Here is a 20,654-nt window from a genome sequence, read left to right on the forward strand (position 1 = left end):
TTTAAGGAACTTTGAGCGAGACTGCAGAAGACCCAGCCAGGCGCCCCGCCCATGGCCTGAGTCACAAGCGCAAATGCTTCTGTGCTTCTTCTATCCTGGACGCTTTCCTTGTATGACCTTCAGGGAACTCTATTTGTCTGAGACGTTGGATGGGAAGAAAAATGGAGACTTCAAAACGTGTGAACACAGACCGGTGCTGAGGCGCTGTCGCAGGTAACAAAGCCTCTCTTTACACATTCACTTGTCCGTGATCCCACGAGGCTCCCCTACTGCGCTGGCAGATGCCTACTTAGAGAGAGCGAGGGAACAGGCAGGACCACAAGGAGAAAAAGCAAGGGGAAGTCATCTTTAAAGGCCAGAAGGTTATAGAAAACATAATAAAATACAACTGTTTCCTTTAAAATTTTTAATGGGCAGGAAATGGTATAGAATAACTGCCAAGTCACATAAATTAACGTTTTGGTTACTGTTTGTGATCCCGGAAAAAGCCCTCTATCGGTTGATGCAAACGGCGGGAAAGTTCACTGCCCACTGCCTGGGTGTAGGGTCACAGACCCATCTTCACATGGTCCAGAAAAAGAGGCGGCTGCCATGCCTGGCGGGCTTCAGATCGCCTTCCACCTCAGGGTTGGGCTCTGGCCTTGCTCTTGAGTGATAGGGATTCTCTGGTAAAGGCCGGTCTGTTTTCACTTTGGTGACCTGCAGAGCGAGGAAGAGGAAAAGGGAAGCTGAGAGTCAGGTGCAGGAGCTGTGACCACAAACACACGTACCGGTCTCCTCTCTGCCCTGGCGGCCCCAGCCACTCCTCATCTTTGAAGCCCTAGCACATCACACTTCACCCTGAATACACACTGAAGAATGCCTACTTTGTGCCACTCTGTATGGAAGAAGTCAGGATACAGAAGGGAACAAGATTCACATAGTCCTCGCTGCAGGAGCCAGACAGGAGGCCATCCCCGAGGGCTTCCCAGGCAAGTCACAGGGGATGGGGGTGGGGGGGGCGGGAGGAGCAGGACCTCCACCCACCCGCTCTCCTCCAGGGGCCCCAACTATTTCCGAAGGGGGAGTATTTAGCTCCATCTTGAAGGATGAGTAGAAACCAATCAGGAAGGCAGAGAGGAAAAGACCTTCCAAGTAAACCAAAAGTACAGAGAGGGAGGGAGGCACGTCCTTAGCCGAAGGGCAGGCTGTGCACCTGGTACTGTTGTTGAAGACATTATTCTGGTTCACGCTGACACTCCTCAGAGTTGACCTGCAGCTTCACTGGGGCCACCATGCCAACAGTGGAAGCACCAGGACTTGAAGCCAGCTCTGCCTGCTCCAGAGTCTGTGCTTTTTACATGTCGAGAGACGCTGGGAGGCAGGGGCCAGATGATGAAGGGCGGTGAACAATATGCAAAGATATTTGAATTTTAATCCAGTGGCAACAGATATTACTGGAGCAAGACTCACGTCTGTAGGCCAGGACAGAGTGTGCAAAAGCTAGACTGGGGGTGCTGAGCCAATGGGCCAGGTGAGGGTAGAGCACAGATCTGGCATCCGAGGGGAAAGGAGGATGGAATTTTACACCCACATTAGCCCACAGAAGTCTCCATCAGAAACCCAGCAGAAACTGTTCTCACTGTAAAGATGAGGAAATGGGCCCAGAGAAGCAGAAAGACGGAAGGCCACGGTTATTAATGGTCTTGTTATCTAGTGGTCTCCCAAGCTGTCCCATGTGATATGACCAGATCAATCTTCCCCAATGTACAAATTCAAATACCATTTATTGTGAACAGAGCTTTCATGGACACAGTCTCACAAGTCTTATTATAATCACCCTCCGAGGTATAATTATCTCCAGTCCACAGAGATGCTGGCTTGTCTAAGATCAGGACACTGTAAATGTCAGAGCTGGAGCTAGAACTCCAGTCTTCTGACTACAAGTCCAGAATAGTTTTTCATTTGCTTTTAAAACAGTTTTCTCATCTCTCCGCTATAATTAGAGATCACTAATGGTTCCTTGTTGCTTGACAGAGTATTCCAAATGCCTCCAGCTGGCATTTGAAGCTCCTTTAAGGAATTCAAGATGCCTGTGAAATAAATCTAGAGAAAATAAAAGGGCCCCTGTAAAGGACAAATTACTGTGGAAAAGACAATGAAACAACTTCCTCTTCTGCACCAGACTCAGAACCACGAAGGAGCAGAAGCATGTGGTCAAACTAATTACTAGGTAAATGACCTTGGGGATCTGACTGAACTTTCAATTTCCCATCTGTAAATGGGGCCAACAGTAGCTCCCAGGGTTATCAGAATAACACACGTGAAGTGCCTGATGTATGGAGCAGATGCTTCATTAGTTATTTTCAAAATTAACATTACCAGGGCAAAGGAATTACGGGTGAGAGAGCACAATCCTACCTAGGAAAGCCAGAAACTTCAAAGACAGACCCGACACCTGAGCTGAGACTGGATGAGGAATTCACCAGGTGCATGTGGGCGGGCAGGGACCAAGATGCTGAGTGAGCGATGCTGAAGCCAGTTATGACCCTTCTTAGAGACTGAAGTATAACCAAAGCTGGTAATCTTCTTAACGAAATACACTTTTGGAAAGAGTTCAGGTAACAGTACTTTTTTTTGCAAGGTTTTTTTAAAAAGGTTAATACAAAGATTCAGGAATAAATATACTTTCTTAACAGCACGATCTGTAAATTCTCCTTTCATGAGACAGAAATGAGAAAAGGCAGTTTTCTTTATTAGATATAAAAGTTCTACCACTTTCCAACTTAGAATTATCAACTATTCAAAATAACTTGGGAGACTTCCCTGGTGGTCCAGTGTATAAGACTCTGAGCTCCCAATGCAGGAGGCCCAGGTCCAATCCCTGGTCAGGGAACTAGATCCTGCGTGCTGTAACTAAAAGATCTTGTGTAATGCAAAGAAGATGGAAGATTTGTGTGCCACATTACTAAGACCTGGCGTAACCAAAATAAATAAATAATAGATAAAAATAATTATTTCTTAAAAAAATAAATAATTTGCTCATTTTGGATCAGAATATATACATTACTATACATAAAACAGATAACCAACAAGGACCTATTGTATAACACAGGGAATTATACTCAGTATACAGTAAGAGCATATAATGATGAGAATGTGTTTTAAAATATATATATATATTAATATACACGTATAACTGAATCACTTTACTGTATACCTGAAACACAGCACTGTAAACCACCTACATTTCAATAAACATTTTTCACAAGTAAAAATAAATAAGTTGTTCACTGCAGCAAAAGGAGGTATCTGAAGGAAAGATTTGCCAGATACCAAAAAAATAAAACTGATAAATCATTCCTCTACTTCTGGCAACAAGCTTAAGACCCAACTATCATCCACAGATGCCACTAACAAAGGGAAGGGAACATTAATAATTATGGGCCTATGGGTCAACAGTAGGCTGGGGCTTTACATAACCTCCTCAGCTTAATCCCCACAGAAAAACAGGGACTAATACTGGTCCCATCTTATAACTGTGGTAGGAGAGGAGAGGGTTAGCAATTTGCTCAAGATCCCAGAGCAATGAAGTCATGAAACTAAGATTCAAACCTACGTTCAGTCTCCTTTCAAACCAGTCTTTCCCGCCATGCCTTGCTATCTGTGCTTCCCAGGAGGGATGAAGGCGACGATGATTAAGAAGCAGGGACAGTTCAGATCACAAAGGGCCATGCGTCTCATGATACAGAGGGGATGCTCAGTTTTATGAGCAAATAGGAAGCCCCTCTGAAAAGTTTTTTTTTTTTAATGGATAGTCGTATTTATTTTCCATACAGAGCATGCCTATAGTCATCCACCCTGCCCTCCCAGAAGCTCATGCAGCACAGTTAAGAACGCCTGTCCAAGAAGTGAGGACAGTGCGAGGATTTAAAATAATATTCCAGGAGATGCTGATCTAGAGGAATTGAGGACTGGATAAAGGAAGGAAGAGGGCTAAGTGAAGAAGAGAGATGTTTAGGTTTCTTCTATCTCTGAGGCTTCAATAGATGGTGGTGTCACAGCTGAGACAGGAAATAAAGGAGAAAGTAGGAAAACACGCTTTTAAAACTACAGGTGTTACTTTAAAAAAAAACCTCAAGTATGCTCCTGAAAAATTAGGCATAACCTCAAACCCATTTCCCCATAATAACCTCAATGTTTTCAACTGACCGAGCCCCCTTAAACATGTTATCCTCATTCACTCCCTTCTTCAGTTAGCTGTTAATAATTAAGCAACAAGAAACCTGCTCATGCTGGAAGATCTATGTAAAGGAGCGTTTCTATTAAGTAAACTCTGGGCTGCAGATAATCACTCTCTAGCTGAGTTGTCTGGTCAGTTTGGATCTGTCACATCAGACCTGAACTCACAAAAGACCCTTTCTGGACCTCCTCCTGCCTTTCCCCACCCTCAGGGAGAGAAAGACCAGCAGGAAATCATGTTACCTTTGACAGCTCCCCCAGGTCCGGCCGCACCCAGCCCAGTTTGTCTAGCACACACTTGTCAAATTGTGCCTGCTGTTTGCGACAGCGACGAAATAGCTGCAGGCCGGAGTAATCGATGCAGGTCCAGTATTCCGTAAAAGGCTCCGCGCAGTGCCGCTTTATCTGCCTGGAAAAGAGGGCTTGGTTAGGAATGTGCACGCATGTGTGTGTGTGTGTGTGTGTGTGTGTGTGCACTCAGTCACATCTGATTCTTTGCGACTTCTTGGACTGTAGCCTGCCAGGCTCCTCTGTCCAGTGGAATTTTCCAGGCAAGAATACTGGAGAGGGTTGCCATTTCCTACTCCTGACCCAGGGATCGAACCGGCATCTCCTAGGTCTCCTGCAATGACAGGCATTTTCTTTTCCACTGCGCCAGCTGGGAAGCCCTTGGTTAGGGGCAGCTCTTCGCAGAACCATGAAAAACAAAAAAGCGGGGAAAAATCTGATACAGACCTCAAACACACAGCCTTGCTTTCTGAAAGGTATGAGAGTACTCTTACCTCACTTGCAAGGCAACCTGGAGATCCTCAGGTTGAGGACCAATACGTAAAAAAAAATCTGAGGCATTCGACCAAATTTCTTTATACAGCAAAAACAAATGAAAAAAACTGCCAAGACTGTCACCTGGGACTTCCCTGGTAGGCTAGTGGCTAAGACTCCATGTTCCCAATGCAGAGAGCCCGGATTCAGAACTAGATCCAACGTGCTGCAACTAAGACCCAACACAGCTAAATACATTAATAAATACATATTTTTAAAACAAAAAAGGTCTGCTGCTGCTGCTGCCGCCAAGTCGCTTCAGTCGTGTCTGACTCTGTGCGAGCCCACAGACGGCAGCCCACCAGGCTGCCCCATCCCTGGGATTCTCTAGGCAATATTGGAGTGGGTCTAAGGTGTATATATTTTCCTCAGATAATTCCTTATTGCTGCTGTTGCTGCTAAGTCGCTTCAGTCGTGTCTGACTCTGTGCGACCCCACAGACAGCAGCCCACCAGGCTCCGCCGTCCCTGGGATTCTCCAGGCAAGAACACTGGAGTGGGTTGCCATTTCCTTCTCCAATGTATGAAAGTGAAAAGGGAAAGTGAAGTCACGCAGTCGTGTCTGACTCTTCTCGACCCCATGGACTGCAGCCTACCAGGCTCTTCCGCCCTTGGGATTTTCCAGGCAAGAGTACTGGAGTGGGTTGCCACTGCCTTCTCCATACCAGGGACCTATTTATTCCCCTTAGATCCAATTCTAAAGTTTACCAGCTTTGAAATTTTAGAAGAGAGGGAGGCATACTCAGAGATGTGGTGCTGACCGAAATCAGAGGTGACAATGACAAAGGAGGAGACAGAATAATAAAAAGCAAATTCACAAATTGACAAAGATCTTCTGATCTTGGGGGTCAATCAGTGTAGAGGCAGACCACTCTCCACACCTCCAAAGCTCAAGGACTTCATTTTATCTGTGCACTGAACAAAAACAGAGATTAATTCTTGTCATTAATAAGAAAGTTAAACTATATTTGCTCTCTTAAGAAGCAACACAGAATATAATTCACTTTGTGGTCACCAAAAGTGGTTGAAGAAAAAGTAACTTGTGTATGAAGGGGATAAGCCTTCATTATTTTGCAAAATTCCCCTTCTCTTACCATTCAATGTTGCTAGTAATCAAATAAATGCAAATTCAGGCAAGAATAAAATACTGTTATTTTATGTAAAAGGCTATCTGAGGCAGTGGAAGAAGCATAGAGTGCCTCTTTCCTCTGTTGGAATAATAATGAAGAACTTACTTGTCATTTTCCAAGAACCTAGCTACAGTGAATGCAGGAATCATATTTAACATAAAGAACTTCAGAGGTGGCTGAAGAAAACACAAAAGAAAAACTGGCTTTTCATTCCTGCTCAGTCCCATTCCTCTAAGGCAACCAATGGATATCAGTTTCTTACACCCTTCCAGGTATTTTGAGAATAACTTTTGGAGGGGTGACAGGAGGTATAATAGGAAGGAAGAAGGAATGTCAAAGCCTAGGGAGCTTTTCGGGGTCATCTCTAGTCTCACTAAGCTAGATTTCTACAGTACACAAAATTGCACCCCGCTAACCTTGACTAAAGGAACTAGGTACTAAAGAGCCTCTTGAAGGTGACAGAGGAAAATGAAAAAGCTGGCTTAAAATTCAACATTCAAAAAACAAAGATCATGGTATCTGATCCCATCACTTCATGGCAAATAGATGGGGAAACAATGGAAACAGTGACAGACTATTTACTTGGGCTCCAAAATCACTGTGGACAGTGACTGCAGCCAGGAAATTAAAGGAGCTGCTTGCTCCTTGGAAGAAAAATAATGACAAACCTAGACAGCTTATTAAAAAGCAGAGACATTTCTTTGCCTACAAAGGTCTGCAGAGTCAAAGGAATGGTTTTTCCAGTAGTCATGTATTGGATGTGAGAGCTGGACAATAAAAAAGGCTTGAGTGCTAAAGAACTGATGCCTTCGAACTGTGGTGCTGGAGAAGACTCTTGAGAGTCCCTTGGACAGCAAGATCAAACCAGTCAATCCTAAAGGAAATCAACCCTGACTATTCATTGGAAGGACTGATGCTGAAGCTGAGGCTCCAATACTCTGGACACCTGATGTGAAGAGCCAACTCACTAGAAAAGACCCCGATGCTGGGAAAGGCTGAGGGCAGAAAGGGACGACAGAGGATGAGATGGTTGGATGGCATCACTGAATAACGGACATGAGTTTGAGCAAGCTCCAGGAGATGGTGATGGACAGGGAAGCCTGGCATGCTGCATGCAGTCCATGGGGTTGCAAAGAGTCGGACACGACTAACCGACTGAACAAAACCTTGACTTGAGAATTACGCTTGGTAGTGAGCTAGCATGACCAGTTGGAACTCTGGACTCCTCCAATACGCTGTGGCAGAAGAAAGGCGCAAACCATTACTCTGGTACTGAGGGCTGTGATGTGGACTCTGCTACCCTGGCACCTACATGAACAGACAGTTATCTACTAGTTCTTACAGCAGGCAACTTCAGCATCCTGGAAGCCCGTGAAATCCAAACATTTCTCACTTATACATACTTTCTTTGAGTCAAAGGAAAAATGCTTTGCCAAAGTTCTTAGAAAATAAAAAGCTTTCAAATGAACACACATTCTACCTTATTAGCAATCAAATGAATACAACTTCAAGCAGGACTAAAATACCATTTTGTACCTATCAAATATTTAAATCAAATGCAATGCTGGTGACGCATATCAGGATACAGTGCTGAGTACAGCATAGACTGACCCAACCTCAAAAGACAGGGCAACTGTAATTCAACAGCCATAAGTCACGTTCAAAGCCTTTTAAAGAATAATCTCATTGCTGGGAAATGTATGCTAATGAATTAATTAAAAAATGAAAATGATCTCTACACAAATGTAACCACTACAGATTTATCCAAAACAATCAAAAACAGAAATCAACAATGATGTTTAGTAACAAGAATCATGAGATACATTATGACTGGTTTATCTACCAGTGGAATATTAGACAGCCATTAAAAATGATGATCACAAAGAGGGAGCAACTTGAAAGAATGTTTCCAATAGTTTCAAGAGAAAAATGAATATTTCGAATGAATACACGCACTATGACTTTTAAGTACAAAAATATCTCTGCATGTGGACAAAGACAGCAAAAGCAAGAAAGAAGGAAAACAGCTATTGTGTGAACAGCTCTTACGTCACTGCAGGGGACATCTGTTCATTTGTCTAGTCAGCAGTTATTCCCCATTCTTCTAGAACATCCCTCAAATTCTGCCTTGGGGAAGAACCACTCCCTATGGCTTGGCAATGTGATTCAGACGAGTCTAAGTCTACTCCCCACTTATGGCAAGGCCTGACCAGTCACAGTATTTTATCTCTCAAAACCTAACTGATTCAGAGACACATACATGAAGTTGACCAGCCAGGACAATGAGACTCAGTTCCAGGAACCTCAGCTCATGCTACTGGGGGGCACTCCATCTGGGTCTGCTAGGTAAGGAGCCAGAAGCTTGGAGGGGCTGGAGGCCACTTCTGGTACAGCAAGGCAAGTCTCTTTGAAAATGAGTTTGATAAGAGAAAAGCAGAACTAAGAAACTGAGGGGAGAAGAGGTGAAGCAAAAAGACACCAAGTAGTTATGAAATTATTTAAGCCCTTGGATCCAGCCCTGACTGATGCCAATCCTATTTCTGGACTTTACACTTACATGAGTCAATTCCCTATGAATTCAGTTTCTGCCCCCTTGAGTTTTGACTAATATGGTTATTAAAACCTTTTTCTACAATTACAATTTGGACTTTTTCTACTTACAGTACTAAGTATAGTGGCCTATCTAAACATTTGACTCTAAACACACCTTCCTTTCCATCATAACTGTGTGTCCTGCAGTAATGATAATGATAACAAACAAGTGAATGCCTGACAGCTAGCAAGCACTGTTCTAAGTTGCTTTTATGTGCCTTTTCAAATTTCTCACAGCAATCTTATATGACAGGTATTACTCTATTTTGGAAATTGTGATTCACAGAGATTAAAGAACATGCCAGTATTCACAATAGACAAGACATGGAAAACAACCTGAATGCCCATCAATAACTGAACAGATAAAGAAGGTGTGGGGGGGTGTACCCAATGGACCCTGGCACGCTAAGTGGCGTCAGTCGTGTCCAACTCTCTGCGACACCATGGACTGCAGCCCATCAGGCTCCTCTGTCCATGGGATTCTCCAAGCAAGACTACTGGAGTGGGTTGCCATGCCCTCCTCCAGGGGATCTTCCTGACCCAGGGATTGAACCTGCACCCCTTACATCTCCTGCATTGGCAGGCGAGTTCTTTACCAGTAGTGCTACCTGGGAACCCTGTACAATGGAATCCTACTCAGCCACAAAAGAGAATGAAATAATGCCATTTGCAATAACACAGACGGACCTAGAGATTAAACTAAGTGACGTCAGACAGACAGAGACAAATACAGTATGATATCACTTATCTGCAGGATCTAAAATATAGCACACACACACACATCTATGAAACAGACTCACAGATACAGAAATGCAAATTACTATACATGGGATGGATAAAAAATAAGATACTACTGTACGGCACAGGGAACTATAGTCAGTATTCTGTGACAAACTATAATGGAAAAGACTATTAAAAAAAGAACACATATAACTGAATCACCACGTTGTACAGCAGGAATCAGTCACACTGAAAAATGCCACACTAACAGTGTAAATCAACTCAACTTCAAAAAAATTAAAAAAGAAAAAGAACATGACAAATAATAAAAACACATAACAAAAATAAGTATCATTTATTGTGAGCTTTACAGTGGTCTATCTGATTGCAGTCTTCTATTTCCTACCAGAATTAGTCAGTAACATTATCCTTCCACTTAACTTAGCTGGACATTCACCAAGAAGATAACACACACCTTGAGGATTCAGCCCACCAGCACTTAGGTGAAAAGATCCTACCTGAAGAACTCCAGGGCACACTGGTTGACAAGCTTGCCTTCCTCCAAACACCGCCGGGGGTCCTTCTCTTCCCACCGGCATAGCATGAACTCCTTGTTGGGCTTGTCGCACTGAGCTCCATAGTGATGGGCCGCAGCTTTCAGCACAGACGAACTGACTTTCACCTGGGCAGAGGAACAGGGAAGAAGGACCACAGATTCGTGACCAGAACACCAGGTCCTCAACCCCTCCTTGAGATCATCAAGACAGAGGGAACAGGAAGGTAGTCTTGTTCTGACTTGGCCCCAAAAACTAAAGACAAGGACTCCCGTAATAATCCCTTAGGATCCATGCTGCTTCCAAGACCACAGAGCTCTTGCATGTGTGTGACTTTCACACCTTTGTAATAATCTCATCAGGCTGATATCACCAACTCCCACTTTAGACATAAGGGAACGGCAGCCCCAAGAGAATCCTCAGATCTTTGTGAGACAGAAAGCGGAACTCTGAAGGGAGATGGAGGCTTTGGGGATGTAAGGGGAGGAACCAACCCTGAGGAGCGTGGATGAGTCTCCTTTCCAGGAATAACAGTGGAAAGACATGTAAAATTTCCAGAAGACGACAGAATCACAGAAGATTAGAGACCAGAAGCAACCAATAAGAGCCTGTAGTCCAGCAAGTTATTATTAAGAATAAAGTACTCCATTTGTGAACTTTGTGAAGTTCAGAGTGTACTCAAGGCAGCCATCCCTACAACTACACCAATCTCACTCACGCATAGCCCAGCAGTTTCTCGAGAAGCCCAAGAGTAGCCCAGCCAGCTCACCATACAGCCCAGAGTCTGTCTAGCAGCTGCTGCAGCAGGGGTCCTGCTGGCCTCTTTTCCGGTACCAGTACCGCGGCAGTTTTAATTACTGTTTGTTGTCTGGGAAGACCATCCTCCTCACCAGCCCTCCTTTTCAAAACTGGTCCAGCTGCTCTTCTTACAGACGAACACCCCTCCACCAATAGTTTGCATTGCAATGGTGCTAAGTCTAGTTATATATCAAATTAGAATGGAAAGGGCACTTTTACAATACTGCGTCTCTGCTCACATGTTATCTCCTCAGAGAGTCTCTCCCTGATCATCTTAGATAAGCTAGCACCTATGGTCACTCCATCCGTGACCACTGGAACGTAAGCTCCAAGAGGGCAGGGGTTTTGTTTCAACAGAAATCCACTACTGTAAAGATGTCCATTCTCCCTAAATTCTAATTAAGGTGATATTTACCATGGTCCACCAAGCACCCCAAACAGTGCTGAGCACAAGGAGCTGTCACGAATGAGAACAAGACGGGGTAAAACGAGGCATTAAATACTTGGCTTGTGATGGCAGCTGGGGAACGAGAGCAGAAAGAGAAATTGGGTGAAGGGGGCAGGTTTTTCTAGCCATGGGAAGAAAACCCCTGACACAGAGGCCTGGAGAGAATGGGGTGGAGAGACTGGGTTTGTGTGGCTGAAGGAGGAAGTATAGCCCAGGAGTGGGGAGATGAGGCTGGTGCAGCTAAGCGGCTGGTCATGTAGAGGGCGCTCTGAGGGCACCGCTGGCTTTTATACCTGGTGCATAGTACTCACCCCAGACAGGCAGCAAGGGATGTAACAGTTACAGGAGAGGTTAAGACTATTTGGGCGATGCCTTCTCATCCAGACCATAGTTATCAGTATGTCTCTCCAGTTAGCTCATTCTCACTTCCCTCGGTTAAAATTAGTTTCCCATACAGGAATCTTGCATGTTTCTTATTTCTTAATGTTCTCATATTTTGGATACTCTCTAGATAGGTTATATTTCCCTTACATTTTCAAGTTAGTTATTGCTAGTCTGTACACTGCATCTTCTCTACAGCCATACTTCACTAAGTCTCGTCAGTTCTGATAGCAAACTCCAGAGTGATTAACAGAAAAGCTTCCATGTACAGGTAAAAACTGCCTCCCTTCCGCTCTGGTGTGCTTAGTAGCTCAGTCGTGTCTGACTTTTTGCGACGCCAGGGACTGTAGCCCACCAGGCTCCTCTGTCCATGGGGATTCTCCAGGCAAGAATACTAGAATGGGTTGCCATGCCCTCCTCCAGGGGATCTTCCTGTCCCAGGAACTGAACTCGGGTCTCCCACATTGTAGGCAGACTCTTTACCATCTGAGCCCCCAGGGAAGCCCTCCTCTCTGATAGTTACTTCTTTACCTTCTTCTTTCCTCTCTTAATGCTCTGACCAGAAGTTCCAGGATGACACAGACAAACAGCAATGAGGGCAGGATTCCCTGCTTTGTTCCCGACTTTAAGGTAGTTTGGTATCATAAGGGCTGTTGGTGTCTGGGATATACTTGCCTACACGTTCCCCATTAGGGAAGTTTCTTTCTAATCATAACTGGCTTTGCTTCACTGCTGATTCCTCCACCAGGAAAGACTGAAATTTTCAGGTTTCTTTTTCATTAATCTATGAATGTCATGAACAGCACTAACAGATTTTCTAAAACTGATGCAGTGTACTCGAGTAAAAATCTAGTCTGTCCTCATGCATTATGCCTTAAGATACCACTGGATTTGATTTGTAAATATCAAGAATTTTTGCATGAGAATAATTTTATAGTATTATTTATAATAAAATTTTTATTATTTCATTTTTTTCTACAAATTTCACATAGCCTTAGGTTAAGCTTTTATTTTTAATAAGACCAAAGGCAAGAAAAGATAATTCATCTAAACACTATAGGAAGAGAATAAAGTTATGGTTGTGACTACTATTACATGGGCTTTCCTGGTGGCTCAGATGGTAAAGACTTCACCCTCAATGCGAGACCTGAGTTTGACCCCTGGGTTGGGAAAATCCCCTGGAGAAGAGAATGGCAACCCACTCCAGTATTCTTGCCTGGAGAATTCCATGAACAGAGGAGTCTGGCAGGCTACAGTCTATGAGGTCCAAGAGTTAGACATGACTGAGCGAGCGACTACCACTACACTAATATTACAACTGTTAAAATTATCAAAGCAAAGGTGGATTTAGGATGGAAGTGAAATTTTCCATGACAATTCTAATAAGTTCGTTTACACATCTGTTAAAATTTTGCGTTCCAGTTTTTGGTAATAGTTTATTTCAGTTAGTTGAGTGGTACATGTTTGCTTGTTGTATTACCTATAGAGAGCTGGGAGACCAAAAATCAAGACAAACTATTTTTAAAGCCTAATGTATTTTTAAAATTAAGTTAGCTGTATTGATTTCCTCGTTGAATGCCTTAGAACATCTTTAAACGGCTGATTTAATTACTCTGATGCTTCCACAGCTATCATGCCACCAAAAGTCTACAGCTTTCTTTGCCTTACTTGCTTGCAAACATCTTACCCCAATCTAGGTATGCCCGTGCTGTTGAGAATGTAACAGATGCCCTGTTGCAGGGAAATCAAGGCTGAGAACTCACTGCACTTATTTCCTGAGGAAGAGCAGGCATGTGCTCAAGATGGCACAGCACGTCAGTGGCAAGCACAGAACTGGCAAGAGAGACTGTGACCTCCCATCACGCGGCTTGCCACTGCATTGCCACCACGGATGATGCCAACAGCCCTCACCTGCTTCTTCACTAAGACTGATTTGAGTTCCAGCAGAAACCACATCCCTGCACAGCTGCTTACCGTGAATACCCTCTCAGATCCATTCAGCTCCCTGTCTCTAAAGAACACAGAATTTCAACGTCCTTCTTTATCTGTCCCCATAACAGCCTCACTGCACACCAGGTTTATACAGTCTGCAGGTGTGGAAAGGGGGGCAGAAAAAGTCTCACAATCTACAAGCAACCTTCTAGTCCTACTCTCTCTTCCTTACTCCCAATCGGAACCCCTCCCCCCTTTTTTTGTGGAGTACTTAATTTATACTAGGCTTTGTATTTTGCTTAATTTACATAAAATGGAGGATGACAGTACTCAGCTGATGAAACTGTTATGAGGCTTAAGCGAGTCAATACACATAAAAGTATTATGAAGTGCCTAGCACATAGAAGTGCATCGTAAGTTCAGTTCAGCCGCTTAGCCGTGTCCAACTCTTTGCGACCCCATGGACTGCAGCACGCCAGGCTTCCCTGTCCTTCACTAACTCCCAGAGCTTGATCAAACTCATGTCCATCGAGTTGGTGATGCCAACTGTTAATCCTCTATTGTTCCCTTTTCCTCCTGCCTTCAATCTTGCCCAGCATCAGGGTCTTTTCCAATGAGTTAGTTCTTCACATCAGGTGGACAAAGTATTGGAGTTTCAGCTTCAGCATCAGTCATTCCAATGAATTCTCGGGACTAATTTCCTGTAGGATTGACTGGCTGGATCTCCTTGTAGTCCAAGGAGCTCACAAGAGTCTTCTCCAGCACCACAGTTCAAAAGCATGAATTCTTCGGCACTCAGCTTTCTTTATGGTCCAACTCTCACATCCATGCATGACTACTGGAAAAACCAGAGCTTTGACCAGATGGACCTTTGAAGGCAAAGTAATGTCTCTGCTTTTTAATATGCTATGTAGGTTCGTCATAGCTTTTCTTCCAAGGAGCAAATATCTTTTAATTTTATGGCTGAAGTCACCATCTGCAGTGATTTTGGAGCCCCCCAAAATAAAGTCTCTCACTGTTTCCATTGTTCCCCCATCTATTTGCCATGAAGTGATGGGACTGGATACCATGATCTTAGTTTTCTGAATGTTGCATTTTAAGCCAACTTTTTCACTCTCCTCTTTCACTTTCATCAAGAGGCTCTTGCCACTTTCTTTGTTTTCTGCCATAAGAGTGGTGTCAGCTGCATATCCCAGGTTATGGATATTTCTCCTGGAGATTTTGATTCCATCTTGTGTTTCATCCAGCCTGGCATTTCACATGATGTACTCTGCATGTAAGCAGGATGACAATATACAGCCTTGACATACTCCTTTCCCAACTGGAACCAGTCTGCTGTTCCAAGTCCAGTTCTAACTGTTGCTTCTTGACCTGCATCCAGATTTCTCAGGAGACATCATAAATACTGGCCATTATTTTTATTCAAAATGGTCAATGTGTCCAAAGAGTTTCCTGCAAAAAGCTTCTGACTAGTCTTCCATAGGCATGTGTCATTAACCCCAAGGTCAATGAGGTCCAAAATAGGTGTAACTTGCTTCTCAAACCCACTGCTTCTGGCTCCCTCAGTCCTGTTGTCAGGGTGCAAATCTGACATTGATTCCTCAACCTTTCCTGCCTCTGCTATCTAAGTCATTGCTAAGTCTGAGCAATCCTAGATAAACATGTTCTTTCCTCTCTGTAGCACAGTCACCAATCATATTGGGGTCAATAGTATCTTCCTCAGTTATTTCAACAGCCACCAAGACTGGTTCCCTCGCTCTTCTTATTCCTCTCTTTCAATCATTCTTCATAGAACTGCTGTCCTAAAAGATAATTCTTATGTTACTCTGCTATTAAACCTGCGACAAAACCCTTGAAGGATTCATGCTTAACAGCAGACTAAAGCCTGTTTCTTACAAGGTATTCAAAGCTTTCTGGATCCCAACTATCCTGCCTTCTCAACACACCAGACTTCAAAAAAGTACTGGCTGTTCTCTAGCACCTGGAACTCACTGTTCCCAGACCTGTCTTTTGATCCCACCTGCTTACCTTTCAGATCCTGTCTCATTTAGAAAGCTCTTCTCTCCATCTCTGCCTAGAAATACCATCCTGCAAATGCCATTTAACCAAGTTTCACATTATGCCCAAGAAATGCTTTCTGTTCCCCTCATTGCCTCAGAGGATTAGACAGCTGGAACCACTTCATTTTACAAATAAAATAACTGTGTCTGTAAACAAGAAAACTGACCAATCAATGTAACCAAATGGCTAGGCCTAGAATTTAAATACAACTTCAAATCCTCTCTTTTTTATTTTTATTTTTGGCCCTGCCTTCCAGCAGGTGGGATCTCAGTTCCCCAACCAAGGATGGAACCTATGACCCTTGTAGTTGAAGTGCAGAGTTCTAACCACCGGACCACCAGGAAGTCCTCTACTCTCTTTTCTTAAATCATATTTGCCCTCGTCCATAGCATTTAATCATATTTTGTCCTGTATTTTAGTTATTTATGCAACTATCTGTTTCTCAATTCAACTGTGTGAACTCTAATGGCAAATTTATTCCAGAAATAGAATACGTCCAAGAAGCAGAACCTCAGATGACTGTTGAACCAAATTAAGAGTGCCAATGAAAAACACAGCAATTCAAAGTCTTAACCCAGCTTCACAGTGGGGTAAGAAACAAACGGAGTGCTGGCAGTACCCACTCCCCACCTTTTGGTAAATGTCACTTTATTAAAAAGTCTCCAAACACAGCTAAAAATCCTTTCATCCAGGGAAAATAATAGTTGCCACTCTCACGGGCATATAGGATGAAATGAAGTAATCTAGGTAAAATACTCAATACTGGACCTGTGATATAATTTTTGGCATGCAATTTTTCATCTTCCTCTTTCTCCTCCAATGTAGCCTGATTATCCAGTCCTGCTCTGACACTTCCTTGCCTTAAAATCTTCCACAGCTCCCCATCACCTCAGCTACGGGATTCAAAGTCCAAATTGCTCAGTCTGGCCCTGTCAAAGTCGCTACCCAGCCCTATCTCAGCCCCAGGGACCTCTCCAGGCTTAGTCACTGTTGCTTTCCACCAAGAGTCACATCAAACAGCAAAACACAAAATTCTGCTAAGCCTTCTCGATGTTCTGAGCTTTTGCCCCTAATGGTCATTTTAAAGTATGGCTTTAAAATTCAAAACTGGGTTCATATTGTAGCTCTACGGTGTGAGGTGTGACCACGGGCAAATCACTTCTCTCAGGACCGTATCTGTAACATGGAGAGATCAATTATATCCTCAGCTGGCTGGGAGGAGTCTATGAATTCATGTCTGTTGTTAGCATCCTGCCTGGGTCTAGTGTTTGCTATAATTAGTATTATCGGTCTTCACTTCTCATAGCTCTAACTACACTATACTGTATCTGTACTGTCTGTTTCCCTATTAGATTATAAACTCTATGAGGTCAGGGTCTATCTCATTTTCCAGTGTATGTGCATGTGGTAATTACTCAAATGACAGCTCTTGAGTAAATGAATGCTTTCAATGATCTTTTACCAAACACTTTCCCAGGCTGTTAGTAAATTCACTCTCCAATACTATTTCCTTTTTCTGCGGCTTTCGAGCTCCAACCACTCCAATGCACTCTGCAGCGACAATGCTACTTTAAAGTGACTGTCTCTCTCCCTCGACTGTGAGCACCCGGGGCTGTACACTCACTTCGCCGAGACGTTTGAGTACTAAGTGACATGAAGTAAAAGGAGCCTGGTTGGTGCTTAATAAGAAATACCACTATTATTCACGTAAAGGAGAAGCAGGTTGCTGCCGGGAAGCGGAGAGTTCTCGAGCTACTGAAGGATGGGTCTCCCCGAGCTGACGAGGGGAGGTCCGAGGGTCTGTGTACATGTTGAGGGCATTGGGTTGGGATGGGGGGTCCGGGGCCCAGGGTCCGCTGAGTGCAAGCCCGGCTGGGCCTAGGCCCGGGAAGCTGCAGCCCTGTGCCCCGCTTGCCTTCCTCCGGACGAGTCTCACCTCCTGCACTTTCAGATCCTCCAGAGAGGGCAGCTCCACTATCCCCGGCATGATGGCTGTAGCCGCGACCCCGAGGAGGTGCCCGCTGCCGCGTCTCCCCCGTCTCCTTGAACTCCCCTTCCGACCGCCGAGGCCACCTAGCGTCTGCGCATGCGCAGCGGTGGAGGCACGCAGGCGCACTGCTTTGCCCAACCACAAGCCACGGAGCCTGCGCAAAGCCGGGAAGTTCCCGGTCCCTGTGGGTGGGGCTTCTTCTCGGCCCCGCCCATCCATCCTGGTTGCCATGGTGAGGCAGGATGCGCTGAGACTCAGGTGTCCCAAAGACTGGAAGCTAGAGGCAGGCGCCATGGAGTACACCGGGAGCCAATATATTGGGGAATTTGTAGATGGCAGGTAAGGGCTTCGTTTGATTCACTACGTCCTTGAACATCCGTGACTGGAAAAAGACGGCGGTCTTTCTGTCCCTGCAAAGGACTTTGTATCAGACGCTTTCTCAAATTTTTTTCCCTTTTAAACTTCAGGACAACTCTTTTAGATCGGAGTGTTTATTCCCATTTTACAGTTAAGGTAAATGAGATCCCCAGAGAAGTGAAGTAACTTGTTCAAGGACATATATTCTAATTAACAGCAGAGCTGAGATACATCCATTCCATGTATATATGTGTGTCTGCTATCTGCCGGTATTAGGTACAGGGATAAGAATATTAAAACTGTCAAGATCCTTGCTCTCATGCAGCTTATTGTCTAGTTAGCATATTGCCAACAAACAGAAGATAATTTCAGATAGTGGCTTTGCTTGAATCTTCCCTCCTCACAGCAACCCTATGAGATAGATACCCCCACTATACAGATGGAAGAAGTGAGGCACAAAGTAGTTACATAACATGCCCAAAGTCACCTAGTTGGCATTTGACAGAGCAGAGATGAAAACTAGGTCTGCCTCCAGAGCCCATGATCTTTCTATTATAGAGTCTTGCTGCTGAGCCCCTGCAGAGGATGCATCTAGTTGGAACAATCCTAGAAGGCTTCATGGAGGAGATAATATTTGAAATGGGCCCTGAAGGTTGAGTAGGATCTAGGTGGTTGGAGATGCAAGGTGAAGAATATTTTCAAGCAGAGGGAACAGCATGAGCAATAGCTCAGAGGGCTTATATATGAAGGAGAGAGCAAGCAGTTCAGTTTGGCTGGAGTGTAGGATGTGCCTAGGGGAGAGTGGGAACCCAATCTGGACAGGGTGGAGTCTGTGCTCTGGTGTAGAGAGATTTGAATACTCTGTACAATTCTGTGGGTGGGAGGAGCCATGGATAGACCCTTGGTATTGCTGGACATTGGGAAATCTAATTTATTTCATCTCTGTATCCCTCCTCATAGTGCATATGTCTGGTAGGCACTCAGTAAATGTTTAACCACATGAATGAATAAGAGAATGAATGATCGACTGAATAATATTTGAGATATGGTCATCATACTGTTGTTAAGGATTAACATCTTTATTATAAAGGAGCTCTTCTTGTTCTTTTAAATTTACTTTGAATTTAAAATGAAGGCTGATTACCTTTGTGGGTTTTTTTTTTTTTTGGCTATGATGGATGGCTTGTGGGATCTTAGTTCCCCAACCAGAGACTGAACCTGGCCCTCAGCAGTGAGAGCACAGAGTCCTAACCACTGGACTGCTAGGGAATTCTAAGACTTTTTGCCTTGAATGATAAAAGAAAAATGGAAGCGGAGGAGGAAAGAAGGGGGAGGAGAAAAGGAAGGATGGAACGAGGGAGGGAGTGAGGGAGAGTGGAGGTAGGGAGAGCAGACCAGAGCCCATTGCCGTTGTCCTAGTAAAGGGCAGCAGGACCCTGGGCCAAGGCAGCAGTAGAGCTTTGGTAGAGAAAAAATGTAGAAGTTTGGGGATTTCATTGCCAGGACCTGGCAACTGATTGGCTCCTGGTCCCACTCAGAGACTGCTTTCAGTCCAGCCCAGAGCCCAGCTCCAGGCTTTGAGCCTGGAGATTGAGAACACTGAGGAGGATCCGCTTTGGGAGAGGAGAGGATGAGTTCTATTTGGGGTGGGCTGGAGTTGTCTGTAGGTGGTCTGAACAATAACATCTAAGTTACATTTTAAAAAAAAATAGGGGAGATGTCAAATTTCAGAGATGCGTTTAGATGGAGACTGTGTTTAGAGATAACAGATATAATCTCAAGCAAAGAGGTAGAGGGATGAAGCGAGTTCTCTCTCCTATGTCTTGCAGCAAAATAAATGCAAATTAGTTTTTAAGCGCTTCTGCTATAGTTTCATAGCCATTAATGCAGTAATTTTGCAGAAGTGTCATTATCCCTATTTTACAGATGAGAAACTCAGGCTTAGAGAGGTAGAGGTCATACAAGACATAGGGAGGTGGGGCCAGGCCTGGACTCCAGGCCTGCCTGGCTCAGAAGCTGTGCTTAACCACAGTGCTCTCCTGTTTGGGGCCTGTATATGGCAGCAAATTCTGTTACCCACTCAGTAAGTTCACTAGTTCTTCTGTTTCCTTCATTCTTTACTTAGCAGATGTTCCCCAGCACCTATTTAAGAAAGAACATGTTTCTAGGAGCTGAGAATACCAAGGTCTTCCTTTCAAGTAGCTTGATTACATAGGAGAGATGAAATATACAATTATGATACAAGGCAGAAAGTGCTAGGCATCCAACAGAAGTACAAACTAAACCAAAAATAAGTTTAGAGTTAGGAGAGATGAATTCCAGCCAGTGGGGAAAAACAGAGAAGGCACGAATGAATGACTGAAAGCATGTTTCTTAAGCTCTCACTATATATCAGGCCCTTTACTAGGAAAACTGTTATTAGTATCTGGGTTCATCTTGGGCATTAATCTCAGCCATTTCCCCTGTGAAGCAAGTGGTCATCTGGTCCAGGCAGTTCCCTGCTCCTTGCTCCCATAGGGGCCTACCTTCCCCTGCAGAGCACTGATCAAACATTGTGCAGTTATTTAGCTGTGTCCGTCACTAGACTGTGAGCCCGTCAAGGACAAAGACTGCATCTACCTTGATCACTGTTGTGTCTATAGTATGGCA

General features: G+C 44.2%; 2 protein-coding genes across 3 annotated transcripts in view; one reads left to right on the forward strand and one right to left on the reverse strand.

Moving 5' to 3' along the window:
- Positions 1 to 391: 391 nt before the first annotated feature.
- Positions 392 to 17,789, reverse strand: NDUFA8 (NADH:ubiquinone oxidoreductase subunit A8). The gene is made up of 4 exons (XM_040225039.1): positions 17,595 to 17,789; positions 10,003 to 10,166; positions 4,465 to 4,630; positions 392 to 699 (listed from the first exon to the last, which is right to left on the reverse strand). Exons 1-4 carry the CDS (start codon positions 17,643 to 17,645, stop codon positions 562 to 564), a joined length of 519 nt encoding a protein of 172 aa, XP_040080973.1. The 5' UTR covers positions 17,646 to 17,789; the 3' UTR covers positions 392 to 561.
- Positions 17,790 to 17,852: 63 nt separating this feature from the next.
- The window catches only part of MORN5 (MORN repeat containing 5), a 33,899-nt gene continuing 31,097 nt past the window's right edge, over positions 17,853 to 20,654 (forward strand). Inside the window, exon 1 of one of the 2 annotated variants that reach the window (XM_040225042.1) lies at positions 17,853 to 17,987. In XM_040225042.1, the coding sequence (XP_040080976.1) occupies positions 17,878 to 17,987 (110 nt within the window). In that variant the 5' untranslated portion in view covers positions 17,853 to 17,877. The remainder of the gene's footprint in view (positions 17,988 to 20,654) is intronic. The other variant, XM_040225043.1, reaches the window with a different exon arrangement.

Source organism: Oryx dammah, unplaced genomic scaffold, assembly GCF_014754425.2.
Source record: "Oryx dammah isolate SB20612 unplaced genomic scaffold, SCBI_Odam_1.1 HiC_scaffold_25, whole genome shotgun sequence".
Lineage (NCBI taxonomy): Eukaryota > Metazoa > Chordata > Mammalia > Artiodactyla > Bovidae > Oryx > Oryx dammah.